The 24,467-nt window shown below is 42.2% G+C and overlaps 1 protein-coding gene across 7 annotated transcripts in view; it reads left to right on the plus strand.

Moving 5' to 3' along the window:
- MAD1L1 (mitotic arrest deficient 1 like 1) overlaps positions 1 to 24,467 on the plus strand; it is a 347,152-nt gene that overhangs the window by 148,045 nt on the left and 174,640 nt on the right. For all 7 annotated transcript variants that reach the window (XR_014958379.1, XR_014958378.1, XM_021539694.3 and 4 more), the window contains exon 13: positions 19,715 to 19,771. Coding sequence is in view for 5 of the 7 variants with exons in the window: in XM_021539694.3 (XP_021395369.2) it covers positions 19,715 to 19,771 (57 nt within the window). In the remaining 2 variants the exon portion in view is untranslated. The remainder of the gene's footprint in view (positions 1 to 19,714; positions 19,772 to 24,467) is intronic.

Below are 24,467 nucleotides of genomic sequence, written 5' to 3' on the forward strand. Positions count from 1 at the left end.
AACTCTGAGTACTCTGACAGATTGATAGGTGCCAGCAACAGAAAGATCTTCCCTTCTTCCCAACAATGCTCCACTTAAAATGCTCTTGGTATGAACAAATCATCCCATAGCCTCTTCTGGTGATGTTGTGAATAACCAAGCACAAAAGAGGCTTGACCTAAGGAATTTGGATTCGCATCAGATGTCCCTGGCTGTAGGAAACGTGAGAAACAGATGAACTGTGTCTAAATTCCTACAGAAGATTTAAAATTGGCTTCTTTCTTGCTGGTGTATTGGAAAGAGTCGATAACTGAGGTGCAGTTATGAGTCACATTTACCACAACAGAACAGGAGAGAGCATTTCATGCAATGCTGAGAGCTTTCAGATGCTTTACACTGGAGAGCCTGCATGCCTGTGTCCAGAGATACAGGCTCTGGAATTAGATGTCTTTAAGTGGAGGAGGAAGCAGGAATACATTTGAAGTGGGAGCAGTGGTCCCATCCACAGCAAAGGCATGGCATGAAAGAGCTGCTTCTGTGCAATGTGGTGCAAATCCCCTCCTGCTGCAAGGTGCAGCTGGGGAGCAGGGGCTGAACTGGGGCACAGGCAGAGCAGTGGTGGCATGGCTCTTCCCTCTGAGGCAGAAGACTGAAAAAAGGCAAATTAAGTGTCTTTGGGGAATTGATTAGGAATGGATAGCTTCCAGCTTTTCAGAGGGAAGGCTTTGAAAGAGTTTGAAGCATGTTCTTATGTTGGTTTCCATCCCCTGCTGCTGCAGGCAGTGTGGAGGGATGAATGGGAGGCATTAGAGAGGTTGCGGGGCAAATTCTTCTACAACTTGCACCATTTTCCAGTGTTGCTTTCCACAATTGCAGAATTGTTTGGTTTTCTGCCATATTAGAGGAACCTTCAACATTAGGACTGATGCTTTCTTAATTTAGAGATTTAACCTCTATGAATCTCTTCCAAGCTGGAAAATGTGGTGATTTGAGATAACTCTGGTCTGATCCACATGCACTGTGCAGCTACAGCCCATGTCACTGCTGTGCCACACATCTGCTTTGCCTTGGGCAGGAATGGTTAAAGTTTTCTAACAACTTCCAAGGGATATGGTCCCTTTCTGGAATGATCTGATGGGATCTCCTGGGAGGCAGGGGCACATCCTCCAGAACACCTCCAACCCGGAGTTTCCTGAAGTGGGTGGTATGTGTTTGTGTGGCTCAACCACCAGATAAATATTTTGGTGCCTGAGTCTTTAGGAATGGAAGAATTTGGGAAAATGGGTGACTTGGCCAGGACTGACCAGTTTATCTCCAAATTAGAAGCTGGGTTTGTTAAGGTTATGTTTCCCAGAGGGGCTCTCAGGCCAGTGCTTTTCATCTCTTGAACTCTTTTGGTGAATCAATCAGGCTCAGGGCAATAATGTGTCCTGTTTATTGGAACTGCTACTTAGGCACCTTCTCACATCGATGAGTCCATAGAAACTAAGCAATTTTGAGGAGAAAGGAAAAAAGTATCTCCTGGAAAAAAAATAAAAGCTAATTACACATCAGGATAATGTTTTACACAGAAATTTTACCTGCTCCCTAGCTTTGAGTTGTATTAATGAGATTAAACAGCTCTTTTCTGGGAGTGTTGAGATGTTCTGAACGTATTGAGATTTGTTGATTTTTATAATCATTGGATTTGAATTCTGTGGTTTGTAATGCTTCATTTCAGTATAATTGCATAATCACTGTGTAATTTAAGATTTAAAGTATGTAGTTGTAAATGTTTTCGTGTCATCTTTTAATTCATGATGATGGTGACCTGTAAGAGCGAATTATATTTTTAGTTATTATTTTCTATTTAAAAATAGAAAAAAATATCTGTTTAAAAATCCTGTAAAGATTCCAAGGGTTTCCTGTAGGGCCTCCATGTAGGCTCAGCACAAGTGTGCCCACTGCATTTCTGTGGGGTCCAGCTCCAGAGTTTTGTTGAAATCATATTACCAAATAGTAAAAAATGCTTTGAGGAAACAACAACACAAGCTTGTTGCCATGATCTTGTGTATCCCAGCACTCCTGCTCTTTGCAGTTTGCAAGGATTATAAGATCCACTTTAATGCACATAATACTTTGGCTATTGTGGCAATTAGAACAGTAGATGCTGTCTTGGTTTTCTTTTTGAAGCCCATTGATTCTTTATTTTGGCTTTAATTACAACTAGTAGAAGAGGTGTTTCTTCAGGGAACTAATTAGTCTAAAAAGCCTGGTTCAGCTAGTGCCTGAGCAGTTTGTCGAATGGGGCCTAAATGCAAGTGCCAATTGCAGCCGTTTTGTTTCAGAACATCCCTAATTGGTCACCCTTAGTACTTCTCCAGTGTGGAGCTGTGTTTGCTCATCTGTTCACCCAGCCTGGGCTGCCAGAGGCTGCAGCACCTCCATTTCCTCAGCCTGGTTTGTGTTAAGGTTGTGAATTTGAGCATGGCACCACTGCCAGTCAAAACCTGAACAGAATTCAAAGGAAGGTGCCTGGGCTTTTCTCTTTATTTTTCTCTTTTTCTTTTTCACTTCACTGTGACTAGCCTACTAATATTTGGATAAGGCTAGGAGCAGAGTAAGTGAAAAACCCAGCTGATAGCAGTTGTCACCATGCTGTGAATGAAAACTAAGCTGTTGATATAGATCTCCTCTGTCCAGGGGTGGTCCAGGTAAATTGTAAGGAACAATTCTGCTTTCTCAGAGGCTTTGCAATTTATCTATTTGCTTTAATCAGTGTTAATGTCAAATGTGCTTTGATGGTGCTAAAAGCTTTTCAGCAAAACAAACTTGAAGTCGAGAGTTGTGGGGAAAGCCATGATCTCTGTGTAAAGCAAGTTGTAGCATTTGTCTTTTGAATTTTATTTATGCTGTTTAATAAAACAGTGCTGTAGAGCACACGTGCCATGAATCCAGCTGTGGTGACAGTATCATGGCTATGAAATGCATGGCACATCGATTTGACATATTGATGTGATTTATGTTTTCAATTTGTTTAAACGGCTCTAATGGCTGCAGTTTTGACAGATGTACGCTCAGATTTCGAGTTCTGTTCAAGCCCACATTAAGAACACAACTGATTCCTGGCTTAAGACATTGATTTTTATCTGTTCTGTGTTCCTGTGCCTGTGTTACACATGTCAGACTCCCAAATGGGAGCTTTTGTGGCATTGACTTCGCTTCTTTTCAGAAAATTGTTGAGACGGTTCCTTTTCATTGGAAAGCTGATTCTTGGAAGAGTTGCTAAACCTAAATATTTTTTTATTTTTAAAGGAAATCAGCAAGAAGCTTGAAATATTATATGATATGGTATTAATGGTGTATAAAAGTCCAATGAGATTCAGAAACCACGAATATGAACAGAGTTATTACTTTATAGAGGTTATTTTAAGTAGAATATAATGTGTAATGGGAGAGGATTTGAAGCTTCTTTGTATAAAGGTTACCACTGTACATTATTTATATACAAAGACATTGAGTGTCTGTATCTGTATTAATTATTGAAATAGTTATTGAGAGCCCACAGACTCTGAATTTTTCATAAAATCTAGGCTGTGCAGTGCAGTTGGGATCTGACCTGATGGTAAAGACCCTAAACCAGTTTGTGACAGATATTATTGCTAAGCCAGCTGTTACCAGCCCTACCTTTGGCAACTCTATTCTGAGTACTCTCAATTTCATTAACATATGGAGGCAGAGTTCTTCACTTTCTGGTTTATTCCCTTTTACAAGAGGTCATTTAATGAGTGAAAACAGCCTTAGGATAGGTCAGCCCCCTGATATCTGAAATACTCAGATAAAATATGTGTTCCTTTGACCTCCATGGGTCTAGTCCCACCTTAGCAAAAGCAGGTGTTGGTTTCTGAAACGTTTTGTGACCTTTTGCATGAGGGAAGGTGACAGGGACAGCAGGAGTGATGTCTGCAGTGACAACCCCTGTTCCTCTGGGCAGGAACACACCAGCAGTGACTAATGTTCACTGGTTCTTTGCCTTGCACACGTGTGGGTGTGAAGGGGCAGGAGCTGCCCACTTGCAGAGTGCTGAAATGAGACACCCCCTCTTCAGAGAGCCTGGGCTGGGGGTACCCGGCCCCCAGCGCCGCTCCTGCTGCGAGGGGAGGGATGCTGCCCTTCCTGCTCCGAGGGGATTGCTCTGTGCTGTGTGCCTAAAGATCATCTGAGTGTACTTAATTGTCTCTCAGCTGCAGCATGGCAGCCTGCAGAGCTGCTGAAAAGAGAGGAGTTGTTGGCATTATGGATGGTATTTATTTAAAGCTGCTCATTGTGCTTGGCAGAGGCTGCCTGGGGTGGGGGGGGCTGTGATGAATGCAAAACTACCTATGCAGATGGATTTAATTCCTGGAAATGTGTACAGCTGTATAAAATACACGGTGAGTCTCAAATTCTTTTGACATATGTGGTACCAAACACATCCAAGCTTGTTTGAAAGTGTCAGTTAATTATTTTCATGTATTATTATTCCCAAAAGGCACAATGTAAATTCACATGTACACATCTATAAGTGTTCCTAGGAAAGCATGTCTAAAGAGCTCTAGATGAGTGATTTTACACTCTCAAAACAATAATGTTTCAGGCTAATTCTACAGGCTTTTTATTGCTTTGCTGTTTAGGTCCATTTTTGAAGACAGTAGGTGAGACCATCACAGCTGTATAGAGAAATGACATTTATCTTCCCAGTGCAGCATGACCTTCTTGTTTATAAGTGGAGGCATTTCCTTTCAGGATAATGAGCACCTTTTTATTTAGGCCAGGCAGGATCCACAGTCCTTGTGCAATTCCTACAGCCCATTGACACTGTCCACGTTACTGCAATTATTGTGGATATTATTTTCTGTTACTTTCCGCTTGCTCTTTGCATTATGCTTTTTTCTGGCCAGCAAAGAGGGCTGAGAGAAGGAAAGGTCATACTCAAGTCATCATGAATATCTGGAGGCTGCTGCATGGCACAAATACAACCAGTCCCACAGCAAATGTGCAGTTATCTAGCCTTCCTCTGTGGCCTCTTCCACCATGAGTGAGTCACTATTTTGGCATGGAGCTGCCTGGCATTGCCCTGGGGTCAGGCACTTTTAGGCACAGGTAAATCTGTGGAGCTGTTTATCGGCTAGGTTAAGAAGAAAGAAAATTGAAGCATGAAAAGCAGCTAAAAAAAACAAGTGTTGACAATTCTTATTCATAAGCATTTATGTGAAAGAGCTCTCTGTCATGCTCCATGGTGCTTTTCCACCAGGAGCCTCTGGAGCAGAGCTCCCAGCCCTGAGCATCCCACTGTGCCATGGAGGAGTGGTTCAACACAGCCTGCACCTGTGTGACAGGAGCTAATAACTGAGATTATCTTGGCATATGTCCTGACTTCTTCCCTTCCCCTGCCAAGTGGAGATATCTCATGTTTCTATAGCACACTTTTGCTCAACAGGCATTCAGGAGTGAGGAAACTCAAAGGTTTCTAATGGGGCCATCAGGCACTTTCACCTTTTGCCTTGTCAGGCTGCATTTGTTGGAGCAAGAAGCAATTGTGAGTTGCTGGATTGCTTTCCTGAAATGAGTTGCTGTGTGGTTCACTCAGAGAAGATAAACACCCACATCTCAGAAATATTATCCTGTCTGGCATCTTTGGCAGTCTCAGCAGAAGGGCCAAGGGAAACAAATGGACCATGTGTAAGATAAAATTGCAGTGCTCCCTCTGGAGTTAATTCTTTCAGCCCAAAACTGAGCAGCACTGATGGGGCAACATATGGAAATATTCCCTTCTGTTGTGCTGCTCAGTTCTGGGATAAACAAAGGGCTTCAGTCCTGGCTTGATTAACCCTCCACTTTGCCCTCTCCTGCAGGATCTTAGAATGAGAATTAAACTGATGGTTGGCAAACACAGAATGTGTGCTAGGCTTGTGCAGTGCAAGGATGTTCTTTACTTGCTCTGATCTTGTTTCTGCAGGGATTTTTTTTTTTTTTGTACCCCTTGCATACCCTTTCCAAAATGTTCTCATTTTTTTTTTTTTTTTTAAGCAGGGCAAGGTATTAACTGCTGAAGTTTAAAAATTTGGATAGTTTTCTCCTCCTTCCTACAGAAGGAAACAATTTGGTGAAAGCCATGGGATCAGCCTCCATCTCCATGGAGGAGAAGGCTCTGAGGAGGTCCTGGGCTGCTCACTGGCAAGATCTGCCATAGAGCTGTAAGGAAATATTTTGCAGGAGTATAGAAGGTCTTTAAAGGTAGTCAGACTCCTTGGGAGGGGAAACCAGAAGGTTTTCTTCTCCTTGGATTCTGTGAGAGCCTCCTTCAGCCTTGAAGGAAGGAGCATAAGATGAAGAGGAGCAATTAAAAAGATGCCAGAGAGCTGGAGATGGGATGTTGTGTGCAGTCAGACTAGCTGTGGGAGAGAGGAGGAGAGTGAGCAGACAGTTGGAACGAGAGCTGTGAAGTAAGCTCCAGCTATTTTGAGAAGAGATTATTCAATATTTAAAAAGTAGTTTATTAGAAATTTCCCCACAAATGCTTTTCAGAAACTGGTTCATCTCTGTGTGGGACTCTGATTCCTCCAGCTCTGGTGCTCATTGGCACGAGTATTTTCATTTTTGTGATGATGTGCGTGGCTGCTTAACTTTAATAGTTTTGAGGCCACTCCTGTTTCAGATGGCTTTTGGCACAAGAGGGCTGCAGAAACACTTCCATTGTTTTTCTTTATGTTGCACTTCATGTGTTCAATCTGAAATGCAGGAAGAACTAGAAATTAGTCCAAGGTGGCCCACAGAACCTTGATTTTGCAGCTCCTGATAACATAAAAGCCTTCAAGTTGTGGGTGTGAGGGGACTTTGAGGGCATCCCTAGCTCCGAGTCCGTGTGCCTGTTCCCATCCCTGATCCTTCACTCCTCTGCAAAACCAGAGGCACATTTCGTACACTTGGATGTCTTCATGTCTCCTTACCCCTCCTTCCCACACCCCATCTTTTTCTGTTTCTTTATATTTTTGCCACATTTCTTCTACCTTGTCAGCCACCTCCTTCCCAGCAGACCATTAAGCAATAACAAGAGAAAACAAAAAAAAAAGACCAAAAAACCCTTGCTGCTTCCTTCAAGTGCTTGCCTTGCATTTGCTGCCTATTTATAGCTGATTCATTTTAAACCACAGTGGCAGTCAATCAGAAATGTGGTGAATCCTTCTTTCAAGAGCATGCCAAGAAAGGATATTTTTCGTTTTCTTGCTTTATTTATGATTTTTCCTGGAGCCTCTACAGTGTGCCTAAATTCCGCTGGGATTTATTTATTTTGAATAAATTCTCAGATAAAAGTAGAAGGATTTTGTTCCTCTTCTTAGAAGTTACAGGAGCATGACCATGGTGTGCAAGGATGTTTGATTTTATTTGAGTGTATTTTACACAGTTTTTTTTTCTTCCAGTTGGAATTTTGCAGAATTTTTTTTTACTTTTTCAGTATAAGGAATGTCTCTGGAGAGAGAGGCTGTTAACCTCTGGGTTTTTTCCTTCCAATCTTTTTCCCTTAAACTTTAAGCAAATTCTGCCTGTAATCTTTTTGTAGTACAAACCTGATGGGGTAAAATATTGTAACTGGAAATTATAACTGTCCACATGGACTTGCAAAATTTATGTGATCTTGGAGCTTTGGTTTCTCCTTTTATTGAGGAGCTTGGTGCTAATCTGCTTCAGCCCTTCATGGGGTTTGTACTGGCATATCCCAAAAAACAAGGCAGGAGCTGTGGGTGAGACACTTGTACCCCACAGGGGAGAGGTTGCACAAGACCCACTTGAATAAACTCAGCCTGGCTCCGTGGGACATTCTGAGGTGTGGAGCATTGCCAGGGTTTCTGAAGTGTCTGAGGAAGGCTGGGAGCCACTGATTTATGTAATAGCTGGAGATGGAAGGGCTCCACTGCTCCTTCAAGGGGTGCAGATCTTCTGTGTGAGGAGGTCTGTGCTGGGAAAAGATACTTGGCAATTTTCTTTTAATATTGCAAATCACTTGTAGAGATGAAGTTTTTTTTTGCTTTCCCAAAACAGATTTAGAAAGAAAATACTGTTTGAAACTGGTTTCTGCATTTGCCAGAGCCTCTGCAAAAAGGTGTTGCAGCAGTAGCTGTGCTAGTTTGGGGTTTTCCCCCTTGTTTGCTCTCCCCTTACTGCTATTTGATTTTATGCCATGATACCCTGGCAGGACAAGCAGGATGAGGTGGAGTCATCTGGAGGGCTGACTCAAAAACCAGGTATAAAATTCCAAAATAAATTCCTTCTTGGCCTCAAACATGAATTTTCTGTGTCAAAGAGTCTCTGCTAACTTTGCCTTGGTGCAGATGGTACAGGAAAATGAAGGTACAGGCTAAAGAAGGACAATTACTCTGTTTGTTTTTCCATCCCACTCCCCATGATAGGATTTGATTCTGTGCTCTGGACCTTCCTAGGTCAGTTATGTTTAGAGCAGCCAGCACAGATCAGCTGTGCTAAGCACACTGACATTTGGAAATCCCTGTCTGGAAGGGGAATTGAGCAATGAGCTTCTGCTAATTATAATAGCTATGTTTAAAATGGGATGTTTGCTTTATTCAGCAAAATCCAACTATGCATCCAGACTAGAGGCTGGAAATGCTCTGGCAGCAGAGACGACAGGTCCTCAACACACACATTGCCAGGGTGGAGGCAAGGGCAAGGCAAGCACTGCTCTGTCAGAGCAAACATTGCACAATCTTGTCCTGGGGGTGGTTGTTGTTACCTAGCAACTTCCAAGAGCATTTGAAATTTGTTGGAGACCCTCCGAGGCTTAGGCACTCTCCCCACTGTTCTGCTGGATGCCAAAACCACTCTGGCTGTAATTTCCCAAGGCAAGGATGGTGCTGGCTGAAACCCCTCCTTGACCTTTATTTGAGCTGGAGCAATGTATGCAGTAGGGCTGAGAACTAGAACAGAAACTAAACCTGAAATGAGTTAACAAAAAAAAGTTTGATTTAAACACAGATCTTCACTTCTCAACATTGTTTCCTGGCTGGCTCACAACACAAAGATGCACCAGAAAGTGTACCCACATGGCTGAGGGCTCCTGTTGGGAGTCTGTTTTTGGGGATAACAGATATCATAACAGATATCACAGGGACAGAGCACACAGCACCATTAAAGACATCTTTTCTGAACTATCACCAACATCACCAGCCTTGGGCAGCTCAAAGGAAGGCACTGGCCCACTCAGGGGTGTAAGGTCAGTGAGAGTTTTTCATTAGCCTTGTTTTAGCAGTTAAAAGGTTCTCAAAAGTGACTGTGATATTAACGGACTTGAATAAGAAAACTATAGCTGTGCCACCTGGGTTAAATTTATGATAGTCTTGTTTCATCCAGATAATCTTTTTGAGCTCTCATCCATACCCCACATCCTCACTTTCACTTGGGGCAAAGGCTTTCCACCCATACTGCTTTTGTCTGAATTTTTATTCAGATTCTAACTCTATTGTAAGCCTATTTTTAACTCTCCCAAATACTAGTGTTCCTTTCCAAAGACACTGGCCACCCGTTCCTCTCTTCAGAAGCACTGACACCCTAAGGCTATGGGCTGTAGAGCCCTCTCCTTTCTTGGCAAACAGGAATATTTTCCAGGTATTCAACTGTCAGCTCAGTGGAAAGAAAACGTTGCTTTATGGTTGGTAGACTTGACAATAACTCTTTATCCCTTTAAATTAAAAGTGACACACTCACATAAATCATTATAACAGTGCCTGGAGTTATGAGATGACAGTGAATTGGGGTGAATACCCTTATTCTTGACTTTGAGAAGTGCAGTGACAATGAATCACTCCTAGTGATGAGATGCAGCAGTGCTGACTCATCGGGCTGAAATTAGAAGGGCTTTTTTAGGTAGAGCTGCAATTCCACCATTTTTTTCTGATGAATGGATATGAGTGAACATTTTTGATGGTTAATCTACAGATTTCATGAATTAGATGCAGTTTCTTTCCCTCCAGCTATCAAATCTAGTTGGAGGTAACTTAATGGGGAGAACTTAGATCCAGGGAGGTTGTCCTGGCAAAAATGCACAGGAAGGAGTTGACAGTTTAATAGATGCTGGGTGTCAAATTGTCACCACTTCTAGTTCTTGAGATTTCCTTTTTCTGGGTTAGGTGAGTACTGATGTTTGCTTTCATCAAGAGAAGGCTTTGGAGCCTGAATTCATTCCGCTGATAACATAAGGGATGAAAAAAAAAGTAAATAAATTACTTGGACTTAAAATTTCGAAAAAACCCAGAAAATTAAACAACTGCACAAACATTTGTTCCCCCCTACTTCAACCAGCTTCTTTATTACATCTAATGGCATGGGATTCTGTTCCCATTAGCTACTGTGTCTTCTATTTGTCTCTCCAGGAGTGTTAATACAACATCATGCTCACCAGATCCCAGAATTGCTTACAGTACCTGTTTTCAGATCACCTAAACAGTGATGAATTACCAGATTCCCAGATGTGCTTCATCTGTTTCAGGACTGGGTGCTGGTATCCCTTCATTTCACCTTTAGGGATTTGACCACAGCACAGTGAAATTAATTCTCCTTAGTGTCCTCCAGATACTTTGTATTTCTTTACCCATTTGCTATTTCCCTGTGCAGTGGGCTGGTATTCCCTTAAAGGTTTTGAGTTGCAAAAATATATTAATTTGTTCTACTCCTGGCAAGAGATTTGCAGCTGACCCTCAATACACAAATTTTATCTTTCTGCTGTTGGGTTAAATTTTTGGTGGGGAGCAGCAAAAGAGAAGGGACTTCCTGCTGCATCTTCACACTCAGCTGCTTCTCTGAGGCCACAAAGAGAATTTTAGGAGGCTTCTCTGATGGGCATTCCAGTGATGGGGACTGACTCCTTAGGAGAGTCCATCAGCATCCCACAGTCACTTGTGTGTGTCCTGGAGATGCTGTGCTGGCTGACTCTATCATGCTGGAAGCAATTGGCTTGGCAGAGTTTCATCAGTCAGGCTGCCCTTTGCTGTTGAGGAAGCAGCTGCAAACTCACATTTTTTGTTTGGCACTGTATTCTCTCCCCAGGGGACTGCAGCACCATTTGATTAGGATGGGGGGAAGGAGACCAATTACAAAAGTAGATTGTTCCCAGCAGAGCTGTGCTAATCTTTTGGTCTCTGTGCTCCTTCTTAGCAAGGTGCTGAATAAAAACATCAAGGGAAAACAGCAGGAGAGAGGAGTCTCTGGGGTGTTGCCCCACAGCCTCACCTCACCCTCAGCTGCAGTAAAAAAACAAATGAATGTTCTTGTTTTGAGACTTTTTTTGCAAAACTAAGGTGGTTTTGTTACCTGAGCCCACTCTTTTCCTGCCTCATTTTTTACTTTTTCAGCCTGGCACAGGGCTGTCCAATCTCTAGGGACTCATCCTTTCCTGGATAGAAAGTTCTGCATTTTTCTATCTCCCAGTTTGCTTCTCTTCCTTCCTCAGCAGTATCTGCTTGAGAGATTATTCGACCAGTGTTGATGGAGTAGATTTAGAGAAGTTCAGTGTCTTTCTCCCAAGTTTTACATTTTATTGCAGCTATGAAGGTCACCTTTGCTTTGAGGATCAGGGTGACGAGGTTGCTGCCACCTCTGAACATGTTGATGCTGGACTTCTGCACTTATTATGGTGCTTAATCCTTTTAGTGCTGGGGCCCATCAGGTGTGGTTTGTGTCAGTGGCACCTCGTGCTCAGAGATTATCCTTTTTCAAAGGTTTTGGAAGGGTTTTACAGAGTCAGAATTATCTTTAGGTCAGAGAGGGAGACAAAAGGTGTTTCAGAGTTTAGTGCTTTGCCCCAGGTCCCAGTTGTTAGAGTAGGTAGCTAGGTTTCTGCTGCAGGACTCTGCCGCTTACTTTAAGCTAGATCAAGTATTTGCCAAGAATAAGGATGTGGGCAATTTTGGTTTGGAATCCTGTCTTCATCTCATATCAGTTGTTCCATAGTCACTTTGTTAACACCCTTTTCTCATAGTCTAACCAGGCAGAGTTTGGGGTTATTTCATTACATTAAGCTTATGTCAAGAATTCTTGGCATTACAAGTGACTCTGTCTCTTAAAGAGAGGGAGAGAGATTGGTCTGTCCTTGAGGCTCAAGAGCTAGAGAAAGGTGTGGTTATTATCCCCTTGTCCAGTAAATCTTGATAGAGTGTTGACATGAGCCCATATCTTTGCTAGAGGAGATGTTTTCCCTTCGTCTTGAGTAATTATAGCGATGACTTTGGTGATTTTTCAATTTGCAGTTTCATTTTTTTTTGTTTAGTGCCCAAGAGCTCTGTTTTATTCCTCCCTGATTTTGGTAACCAGCTGCTTTTTGTGTCTCACTGAGGGGCGGCATTTTCCTGCACAAATCCAGTACAAAACTGGTTTCCAGAGAAGGAGCAGCTCTTGTTTTTTTGGTGGTAAACACTCTCACTGCTCTGGACAAAGCAGTGGCCTTGAGTCTCTGGGTGTTGTGGTTTGCTGTGATGCCCAGGAGTACAAGTCCCTGGAGATGTGGAACATCTGGCTTACAGGCATTCTCATTTCCTGTGTTTCCTATCCTTGCTTGGGGTAAAATTAAGGACTAAATTACATGGAAAACTACATAATCTGTGGCCTGAGACACATGCTTTTCATTGAGCTGCAAACCTATCCTCATAAATTATGTCAGCAACTAATGGTCTCTGCTTTGCCTATTGCAGCTTTTCTGCAAGTCAGAGCGAGTGTGGTTGCACTGAATTTAAATTTCTGAAACATGTTCAGAAGTTGTTGGGGAATTTTCCTCTTCACTTTTGCATCAAACTGAGGCCCCTGCCACCTCCAATCCAGCTCCTGTGAGATAACGTGGTGTTCTGGATGCTTTTGAGACAGCAGCAGAGTTTATTTGTAGCTGTTCTTTCCCACCTTATAAAGGATGTGCATTTGATTTTATAACCAGGAGAACTTTCTTCACAATAGCAAAAAGGAAATTATTTAGCAATGGCTGGTACTAAACTGTCTTCTTGATTGTGATCTCAGCTGATGCAATTTTGTGAAAGATTGGCAATTTCAACTACAAAGCATCAAAATATATTAAATTAGAAGCTCACAGTTAGTTCAGAGTAATTCTGTAGTGGAGTTCAGAGGTGCAGAAACAATCCTGCACTGCTGCCCTTGGGCAATAATGGTGGCAGTGGGTTGAAGGCCACAAGTGTTGGCTGGCATGGGATAAATGGATATCTCACTTTAAAGTAAACAGGGAAATGCCTGCATGAACTGCTGAAAGCTGAATCCCACGGGTGAGATTCCAGATTGAACACTAATGAAAATTTAATTTCAGTTCTCACAGTGTTTTAATATGCAGGATCACAATATGCAAATGAAGTGAAGTCTGACTGCAAGTGGCTGATGAGTTACTTCTGCTCAGTCTCTGCCACCCCCAGAAGTAATCTGTCTGTGACTTTTGTGAAATCAAAGTTTTTCTTCTGTTTTCCCCACAAGCCAGAGCCTCATTCTTTGCTGAGAGGTAATTAGTGACTGCAAAGTTCTCTTCAAATTGTTCTCATCCTATTCCTGTGTTGTTCCATGTAACTCATCAGCATGGTGCTTATGCTCCCACACTGGATTGAATTCTAATTGTTGCAGTCAATGCTTTCCTTATCAGAACTGTCCTGGGAGTGCTGCCATGTTTTCAAGTTTCCTTCTGTATTTCAGCTGCAGCTTCAATGCACTTTATTTGCTTTGTGTCTCCTGAATCTGATAGAAAAAGGTGATATTGTGCTTTTTTTCTTCCCTCTTCCCCAGCCTATGGCACAGATAAGATGTTCTGGCTTAGGCACTGCAGAGGTCACACCACACTTCAGCCACACACTCAAGCCACCCAGCTTGAGCCAAGAGGTTTCATCTTCTGTCCTCTCTTGTGAGTGATCAGAGAAATAAGAACTGTGAAATTACCCAGGGAGTGGGGAGCACAAGGAAACTGAAGTGATTTGGCATGTTGGAACTTAGAAGATTCCCCGTTTCTGTGATCAGCAGCCGATATATCCTTGTAAATTTAAATTGTGTGTTAACTTTCTCAAAGAGAAGAACCAATAATTTATCTTAGAAGTTAATTAATTTGAAATAGCTGGTAATTAACATTATACCTAAATTTGCCAATTATCACACTTGACTTGGATTTGCATACAACTGTTGCATATAAAATATTTGTAAGGGTATCTTGGGCTTCAGTGAGCTGTAAAAATGCCATTTTTTGCAGCTGTGTTCCAGCTCTTCCAGGAAAAGCCTCTTCCTCCTCCTCTTCCCTGCAGAGGTGCTGCCCTTCCAACAAGTGGTCTTCCTTCTGGGTACTCTCATTGGGATTTCCAGCTGTGAAAGCACAATCCCAAAATAGGCAGCTGTGTATGTTCTCAGGTATTTCCCCTGATGAGAAAAAACAAAAATTGCTCTTTCTAATTGGAGGTAGTGAATATGCTGCTTGTTTCTCTCCCTTGTAGAGTACCAACATTGTATTAATGTGACTGTTATGATAATCATGTTTTTTGATGAAAGCATAAGACTAAAATGATATTTCCAAATGAAGGTTGTTTTGATTTATTCCCTGTATACAGCATGCCTAATTTTACTTCCCAAACTCTTTGAAGCAAGCTCTCATTTTATGGTGCTGGCTGTTGCCACTGCTGTGCTGTACCTGTGAGCTATTTAATGTGCCACATCGAGGAGTAAATTAATGCAGGTCCACAAAGAGAACACTTCGATTTGCTAATTGCTTGTAGAGCAGAGGGTATTGTTTTGTGTAGAGAAAGACTGTTCATTAGAGACTGAGTAGTTAATTTTTCCCTACAAATGGGGCTCACATTTGAGCTGCTTGCCCATCATTCAGGGCAGCCAGCTCAGCACCAGCCCCAGGGGGGAGTGGGGGGCTCTGGATGCAATCAGTTTAACAGCTGCATTGTCACCACACACTGCTTCAGTTTCATTCATTAAAACCTCCCTGACCAGCCTCCTCCAGTGCTGTCAGTGAAGGCTGACTTCTGGAAGGTGCAGAAGAGAAGTTATTGATGCAGGGAAGCAAGTTAAACAATTCAGAAATGTCTCTCTGGACCCGAGTTGGTTCCTCTCCTTGGAAACCTGCTCCTCTTTCAGCCCGAGCTGCAGATTCCCAGTGAGGCTGGAGCACAGGTTCTTCTCTTCCTGCCAGTATCTTTTGAGGATGACTATCTACTGACAGTAGATTAGACTATGTTGTCATGTAAGATGAATATTTGGAATTGACAAACCTTTTTTTGAAAGCTTAAAGTAATTGACTGAGTACTTGAGAGGATTTTTTTTCCCCCTGCTTTGCAACTTGATATTCCCTTACCTGGTTGTGCTGCCTTCAGTGGGTGAATTGCACTCTATTTGTATATCTAATTTATAATATCTGTTTGCATATCAGGTTTCTTAACACTTGAGCTCAGTGATCTGTGGGAATTTAACATGTGTCTTAAGTAAAGAGAATTTCCTTGGAGCTTTAAGTTAACTTTTATGTGTAGCCTGAAAATTCAACACAGAAGCCTATCCTACTGAGAGACTCCTGAGGTACCAAAGTGGGTATGATCAATTGAAAAGCCCTAACAAAGAGCAACTCAGAGAATCATTGAGTGGTTTGGGTTGGGAGGGACCTTAAAAATCATCTTTCTGTGGGCAGGTATACTTTCTTAGATGAGGTTGCTCAGGATCCATCCAACCTGGCCTTGGACACTTCAGGGCTGGGGCAGCCACAGCTTCTCTGGCCACCCTGTGCCAGGGCCTCCCCACTCTCACAGGGAAGATTGTTTTCCTAATGTCTAATCTAAACCTACTCTTTTCCAGCTAAAAGCTATTCCCCTTGTCCTGGATGTCATTACCTGGATGGCTTTTCCCAGAGCAGAGCTCCGAGATGGGACTGGCAAGCATGGAATATGTAACACACGTTATAAAATAATTTGTGCTAAATGAAATTAAAAACCACAGCTTCTTGTGTACTGAAACCAGTGTTGGGCAACAAGCAAGCTAAGTGATAGAAATCCAAAATGCCAAAAAGACACTGTCTCCAGAAATGTATGTTCCAAGGGATTTCTTGTCTAACAAAACCCCAACTGGAGACATGTTTGATAGGCATCATCAGAAGCTTATCCCGGAGATTTTTCACCTGACAGGATTCCAGCAATTTTCCACCAGTTCCAGGAAAAGCATGATAATATGTTAAAGAAGATAATATGCTAAAGAAGACCCCCTTCCAAAGCCATTTTTATACAGTCTCTGGACTGTATAAAAATGGTCCCCTCAGAACTGAGCCTCAGAGACCCACAGGGACTTTGGTGTGATGGAGGCAGAGCTCTAAGTCACCCTGATGCTGATTGCCTGGCTCAGAGTTGAATTGCTTGTGGCTTTCTTTTTTTCCAAATTTATACTTTGATCATTTAATACATTTCTTTAATTACTAAACCAGGGCATTCATTTATAACAAGCATCTGCTGGACCCCCTGTGCCTTCCCACCACCCCTGAGAGGCCCATGTCCCACCCTCATGCTTTCCTTGTCTGGAAGTGGCCAGAGATTGCTGCACCCACACACCCAACGGTACATGCTGAGAAGATACATTCCAAGAAACAACATAACACTCTTTTTTTTGGGATCTTTTCTGGAAAATACCCAGGGAGTGGGAGCAGGGGCTGAGCAGGCTGCCAGGCTCCACTCCAGGGCCCTCTGCAGCTCCTCCCCAGCACTCTGATTAAGTGAGATGTGGGGCTAAGTTCACAGCCTAATTTCTCCTTCACAATTAAAAATGCGTGCATCTGTCATGCTGCTGCTGATTAGTTTGTATTTTCTTGTGGCCTAGAAGGAATATGGCAGTGAATCACTTCGCCAGCAGCTGTCCTCCAACAGCTGAGGGAAGTTCAATATTTGATTTAAGCTAATAAAAAGTCTGGGATAGGGCGGATGTTTACAAACTGGACGTGATAAAGCATCCAGATCAGCTGCATCACAACCTGGCAAGTGGAGACACTGGGGACCCTGCTGAAAATTTAGGTTTTGTCTGGAGCTTCCCCAGCTGTCTGAGAAGGTGGGCAGGGACAGGGAGTGGAGGGTCCCTGCTCTGGACTCTGGGTGCATCCAACAGCCCCAGTGAGCTGGGGAAGCCTCCTCCTGTCCAGCTTTGTCATTGTAGAGCTCTCAGTGCATTAAATATGTCCCTTTGGCTCTTCTGGGAGAGTTGCAGTCAAGCCATAATGTTTAAAAATCTTTTAATCTTCATAAATCATTTCTTCCAGCAGTCTGGTAAGTTTAGTAGCTGCTCTCTGAATTCCCACTAGTTATTGACTCCTTCCCTTTGAGATGAGCTGCCTACAAATGAATGCAATGAAGAAAACCTACTTTGTGATTTAGTTCTTATCTGACTGCTTCTCCAAATCAGATTGATCTGCTGTTGTTATGCTGCTGGTTTGGACTTGCTGTCCAGGGTTCTGTGTGTCTCTGTTGGCATAGCACCTTGAAATGGTTATTATCCCCAAGCCATATTATTTCTAAGGTAAATTATGGCATATTTCCCACTTGGGTTTTCAATTTTCCTCATCCCTTTATAGTATTTATCTCTTGCCTAAAAGGTTTTTCCAGCCTTTTCCTGAAGTAAAATCTGTTGGAGTCTTTGCTATTCTTTTCTTCTGACTTTTATAGAGGTATTATACTTTTAAAATGCTCTTATACCCATCTAGTTAAACAGGCTCTTAGGGTGCTATTGCCTTGGTGTTATAAATAAAAATATTTACACTGTGAGGGTGACCAAAGCTTGCCACAGTGTGATGGGTTGATCCAGGTGCCCACCAAAACCACAGGGGATTGAGCTTTGAGGGGATTCTCACTCTTCCAGCGTGGGTTACTCTGTGATTCCATAGGAGTCTGTGTGAACAGGAGGCTGAACAGAGGCTTGACCCTCAAATCCAGGACTGGTAGCTCCTGTAAGAATATACATGATTTTTAATGTCATTTTAAATTAAGTAATTCTTATATATGGTTTAGAATAGCCTAGTGGTTCCCATCTAAAGGTCATTTTCATACAAAGAAAGCTAATAAATATACAGAACAGTTGGGGTAGTTTGTAATCAAAAGTGTTCAGTCAGTCTTGGGGTGTTTTGCAGACTTTGTGCCAGCACCTCTCCTCAATAACCTCTCTAAGGTCGTGTTTTCTAATTCTTCCCCAAGCAACTCCTGGCTCCAGCCTGCTGCTGTCCTTGTGCCTCCTTCAGTTGCAGTAGGGAAAAGTCTTCCCCAGGTGTCTGCAAATTTACAATTCCCTGATGTTTCCTCATCAAACTTGGTGATCATTTCATTTTCTCTCTTCCCTTGCCTGTCCAGACACTCCAGTTTGGGCTGGGACTGGCGTTTCCTGCAGTGTTTAATGAGTGTGTTTCATTCTCCTGTGCCAGGTCCCAGGCTTGTATTAAAACCCTTTTCACCCTATTTCAGTGTCTCTTCCTTAAATAATGTCACATCATCCCTGGCCCTGCACAGCGAGAAGCTGAAACTTTTTCAGTTTCTGCTGAGCTCTGGGGCCAGGGAAATTTTGAACTGTTTGCTTGTTTGTTGGCAAAATGGAACTTCTGCTGTGCTGAACCCTTAGACTGTATTTTTAAATTTATTTGTTTGCTTGCATTTCAGTGCAGTTAGCCTCCAAAGCTGAATGTTTTGCTTTTCATTGTAATAAACTGCTGCTTGCTGTTTGTCTCTGGTTTGGATGTGGCACTCAAAAGACTCATTTCACGTGTGGTGAGAAGTTGAGAGACTCCAGAGGGTTTTAATGAATATTTGCTTGAAATGACATGAGTAAGTTTGTAGGAAAGTTGGTTTTATTTGTTTACATTGTTTAAATTATTTGTCATCAGTGACTATTTTTTGGGCTTTCTGCTAAGCAGAGAAAGGCTGATAGCAGCCTAGCAGAGTGTTGAAAAATCAAGGATGTGGGAAGTAATAGCATTCATGTATTATGTGTGGCTTCTCTTAACTGTCTCCTAAATACCCATTTGGTTTAAAATCCTTTTTCATAAACAAAACTCTGTAAAAGATCCTTTTTTGAGTCAAGTTCCTGTTTCCCTTCAGATTATGCCAAGATAACCAAAGGTATTTCTACTCTGGTTTGAGATTCTTTACATTTCAAATTTCCCTTTTAAAAAGTAGAAATGCTGCACTGAGATCTTTTCTCATGGAAATTCAAGAGGTTTTCTTGATGTTTTCCCACAGCATTTTGGAAGGCTTCCCAACCCAACCCTGGACCCCAGAAATTCAGCAGAACATTTTCTATGAAGTTAGCTTGAAACACACACTCCTTTCAGGAGCTGTGGAGCTAAACCTCCTCTTCAAAGTTAAGCTGGGCAAAACTGGGTGGGTTTTATTTCACTCTGCACTTACAGCAGTGGAGTGAAGGCACAGTTCTGGCTGGACCATGGGATGGAAATTTGGGCTGGCTCCTCTAGTGGCATTCTCTGTAATAAACCTGATTTTTCTTGTGCATGTAGACTTCAGGCTCTTTGGGACAGGACTGTCTCATGGTATGTGATGCTGACAGGACAGAGCAAGGCCAAACACTTATAATTCCTTCTCCATGCCGTGGAAATCACGGTGCTATAATGTGATTCTATTTTCTGGGGGAGGGAGGCCTTGTTAAACTTCCAAAATTACATCCTAGACTTAATTTCCTTTTGTTTTTTTTTTCCCCCTGTATCTTGAAGGCTCAGCTGTCTCAGGTTCTGGAAGAAGTGGGAAACTACAAGCAAAGAGCAGAGATGGTAAGTGTTCAATTTCTGCCTTCTTTTTTTCCCCTCTGGTTGTTTTATAGAGCAGTAATGTGCAAAGTTCAGTTCATTTAAACAGTGGATCAGTTCCAAATATTCAGAAATGAACAGCAAATAAACATTGCAAAAGTTGTGTTGCTGCTGCCAGTCTTGGCACTCCCTGTCTCCGTACTCACCTGGAAAAAGTGTTGGATGAGGTCTAGTGGTCTGTCTTCCTTTTTTTGGTAATTCTTTTTCTCTTGAGCAGTTCTAGATCAGAAGCAAACATTTAATTTCATACTGAATTAACTCCTTTCTTTGGGGGCCTTTGCTTCAGTCTCAAGTGTTCAAAGGACAGGCAGATGAGATACAAGAGAATTACCACAAACTATTTTTTATAATATCTGTTAATTTTCTGCTGGGTTCGTCTATTTTATTGGCACTTCCCTCAAGGACCAAAAATAATAAAATGACACAAAACCAGGTAGGAGGGAGGTTTATATTCAGTTTCATGACTTGAATATGATTTTTTATACTCAGGAATAAATGAGGTGTCAGTGTAAGCTATTTTATGAACTGATATTTTTGCTAATGGATGAACTGTGGGATTCCTGCAACTTTTTCTAGTCACAAGGAAAACTTGAGCAGTATCCAAGTTGCAGAGATTCATTCTGTAGATGTGATTAGTTTTATTACTAATATAAAAACAAGCCTACAGCACTGGCTAGTAAGTTGGTGCTAAACAGACATCTGTTCTAAAATCCGAATCATAAACTAGAGTGCCAACATGGGTCTTTTTAACTTGTGCTGCGTTCTAGTAGGGCACTGAAGGGCAGGATGAGGTGCCCCTACTGTGCTATTAATGGGTTGCCATACATCTGTGAGGATCCTTTTTTAAATTTGTGCCTCTTGCTGTTTCAACATCAGATTTTCCATCATGAGAGCATTAATTGATTCCGGTTCTGGGGTGGTCTCACGTTGTGGGCAAACATTTTTGTATGCCCAGCTGCTTTCTGTGGTGACACAGGCCACATCTGATACTTCCAAAGAAAACTGAATTAATCCTGTTTACCATCTGATCTCATTATGTGCTGCCTTGTAACAGTTTCAAATTCTGTGCAATCAATTTTGTGTTGTGCTCACTGGATATATCAGAGGAAAAACTTGCTGTTGTGTTTTAAATGTAATGATGTTATGGAGCTGTATTTTCTTAACATTTAAAAGTTTTTCTTTTGGGCTCATTAAGCCAGGTTCTTGAGTTGTTTGCCTTCAAAAATTTGTTGTATTAAGTGGGCTAGCAGAGGGCTGGAGAAGCTGGAACTTCAGTGTTAAAGCATCGATTGGTGTTGTGCATCCATCAGCAGAGGATAAAGCTACAGTCAGTGTTCAGTGCCTATTCCCAAGGGTTTCTCAGTGGAAAACTGCTGGTCTTGTGATCTTCCAGTAACTCTTACATCAACCTCCCATAAACAGACTGTTTTCTGTGGTACTTTAACCATGGATTGCAGATTGTGAGGTGTGGGCTTTTTCAGCAGGTTGAATTTATTCAATAAATACAGGAGAATTGATTCATACAGAGGTAAAGAGATTTTTTTCCCCATCTTTTCCCTTTTTGAGGGAAAACCTGACAGTATAGCTTCTTTTCACTAATGTTTCTTCTGCATTCCCAGTCAAAATCTCCCTGGAAGGGAAATTTGTTGTCCCTTTGTGTCCTCTGCAGTGTTTGTGGTGACTGAGGTCTGTCCCCTTTGGATGGGGCTGTTCCCTAGCTGCCTGCCACAGGCTCCTGTGGATATGCCACCAACCCCACTCTGCTCCTGCCATCCAGCAAAATGCACTTTATGTGGTTTTTCCCCCCCTCTCCAGATCAGTGTCTCACGTGGATGACCTGATTTTTAACTCCTTTAAATTTGACACTTCAGCAAAATTATTTGCCTGGTTGGGTAGCTGGCCTCTCGCCTTCCTTTTCATCCCTTTCACCCGTGAGCATCCAGTTCCAGTTTGATGTTGAGCTGGGAATACTGAATGCTCTGGGTGCTGACAGATGTGGATATTGCTTTTCATCAGCTCTTCTGCAAACATGCCAATGGCTCCAAGTGCAATGGAACAAACGCCTCTCAGGTGCAGTCTGGTGAGTCCTTTGGGCTGCTCCTGGGACTAACCTCAGTGCAGGTGACATCTCAGCTGCCACCCTGAGGAACTCTGATGGCTCTGCCACCCTCCCTGGGGCACTGGAAATGAAGAGCTGGGCTCTGGCTCCAGAGCCCTGGCTGATAACACCTCACTGAGAGAACCAAGGACTTCTTTCTATCAGTGGGGGCATCTCTGGTGCCCTGGTAAATGAGTCATTCTTTACACAGTAATATTTAAAAGTACAACACTCGTGGGATAAGCCTGATGGGATTGTGGCCTCAATACAACAATATCTGCACATTCAGCCCCTCTCCTCAGAGGACAATCTCAGGGAATTGTGTCCCCAGGGACAGTGCAGGGGAAGGGTGGGTGGTGTGTGTGATAAGGAACCCTGTGCCAGGCCAGAGCACCAAGGTCCTGCTGGAGGAAAATGGGATGCCAGGGAGATGGAGTGGCTGTTCTGACTGCTCCAGTGCAGGGATTCTTTGCTTGTCAACTGAAAGTGAGCGTGCTACTGAAGGAACAACAAAAAAGGAAATTTAAATGTCTTCAGTTAATTGCAGTTGACAAGACAAAGGCAGTTTGACTTTCCAGTATTAATTAGCAAACCCATACTAATTAGCTTGTATAAGCACAATTCATGCCTCTTTCCCTAAATGCAATTAATACTGCAACTGAAGACATCTCTGGGCTGTGCCTCTGTATCATTAATATACTTTGCCCTAATTACACATGGCCAGTAGTGGCTGGAGAAATAAGTTTGTGATTACAACCATAAAAAACCCTCTAATATTTTGTATCCTTCAGGGAACTTGAACCTAGAATTTATTTTTTGATTTAAGAAAAATTACTCTTATCATTGTGCTATGTAATTAACAATGAAACTTTGATTTTCCTCTCCCTCTAACCCTTCACTTATTTATTTTTCTTTTTTCCCCCACAGTTTAAGCATGCTCATACTGTAAGGGAACAGTGTGTGCCCATAAGACACATAAGAGCCACCATTCTTGATAGGGCTCAGGTCACCGAGCTGCCCTGGAGATCCATGGGGTTTTTCTGTCTTTTATTTGCTGAATGTTAGTTGCTTCCATTTTTTTGGTACAAATGTGCACTTTTCTGACAATTTGATCAGTACAGGAAGTTTTCTTTATTGGGGCTGGTGCTACAATGTCTTTATTTGCAGGATGTGCAGGAGGTTGCTCAGAGTTCACACAGCTCCCTGATCTGTGGTCTCAGGATCTCATTTCTCATGGTATGTCAGTCTAGTGCTCTACTGGCCTAAAGCTGAGGGAGAGCTTCACTCACACCAAAATATTATTTGTGGAAAATACCTTTTGTTTGTTATATTGTTTTTCTTTCCCTCCCTGAGGGAGGAAAACAGAAGATGTGTTTGTTTTTGTAATTTTCGTTTGCCTTTTTCATATCCCTTTATAGACACGAGGAGATTGTTTGGCTCAAGCTTGCCATCCAAGCAACAGCTCTGATCTCTGATCTTACACTTTCTTCCAGTCTGGTTCTGTAGCAGGGGGCATTCATGTCAAGATTTTTTGTTCTCCGTCATTAATCCCTGAGGGAAGTTGGCTTGGTATTAAAAAAGCATCACCTGTATTTTCATTACCCTGAGGTGCTCTGGGTATCTTTTGGCTTTCATCTTCAAAAGACAGCTTGGCCCGTGTGGGCTCTGAAATCTATAGATTGCTCTTTGGAACAAATTAAATTTCACCCTCCAGCAGATTGAAAAGGATGGCTATAAGAATCAGAGGAAATGCTTAGCAGGGTGGGAGGTAAAGAAGATTTGAAGTCCAAGAATGCAGCCATCACCAAATGAATGGCATAAATTGAGTGTCCTTACAGAGGGAATAAAGACACCTTAAAAATTAATATAATCAACACCCTTTGCCTTGAGGAAAAGTGTTGGTTAACCCTTTGCAGGGAAGAGGAGACCTTTATTTAAGAGTAGCAAGTCAGCAATAGTTAGAGCCAATCATGTGTTCAGTCTGATGAAATCATAATGTTTAGGATTAACTTATATATCAGTGACTGTGTACACTGATGGTTATCAGGAGTAGAAATGGAGACAGAAAGGAGAGGACATGAAGGAAATAGAGAATACTGAGCTTAATGTAGTTGGGAGTTAGCTGTTAACTGGAAGGCAACATGCAACAGTCATTACCTATGTTTTTAATTTACAGGTGACACCAATGATAGTAGGAAAAAATATGAACTTTAGTATAGAAAGACCTGCCCTGGATTACTGGCCAATAGAGCTAATTTAATTCTTGTTTAACAGTTATTGAACAGAAAACAAGAAATACAACAGACCGAGAACAAGAACAAAAGTGGTGTTCATTAGTGGAAATGTAAATTCTCTGTGTTTTCTGTAAGAGGGAAGCAGTTAAATGTGGGATTAGAGGGCTGAACCACAGTAGTTATAAATAAAAATGAAGCTTTGCTGGAACATCTTTAGAAACAACAGGTTGGGAGGAGCAGGAGACAACTGACTGGTGCAGGAAGTCTCCATCTATCAAAAGTGTATTACATAATTTCTGAATTGATTTAGCAGGTGACAGCAAATCTC

Source organism: Lonchura striata, chromosome 14 (genome assembly GCF_050655825.1).
Source record: "Lonchura striata isolate lonStrDom1 chromosome 14, ASM5065582v1, whole genome shotgun sequence".
NCBI lineage: Eukaryota > Metazoa > Chordata > Aves > Passeriformes > Estrildidae > Lonchura > Lonchura striata.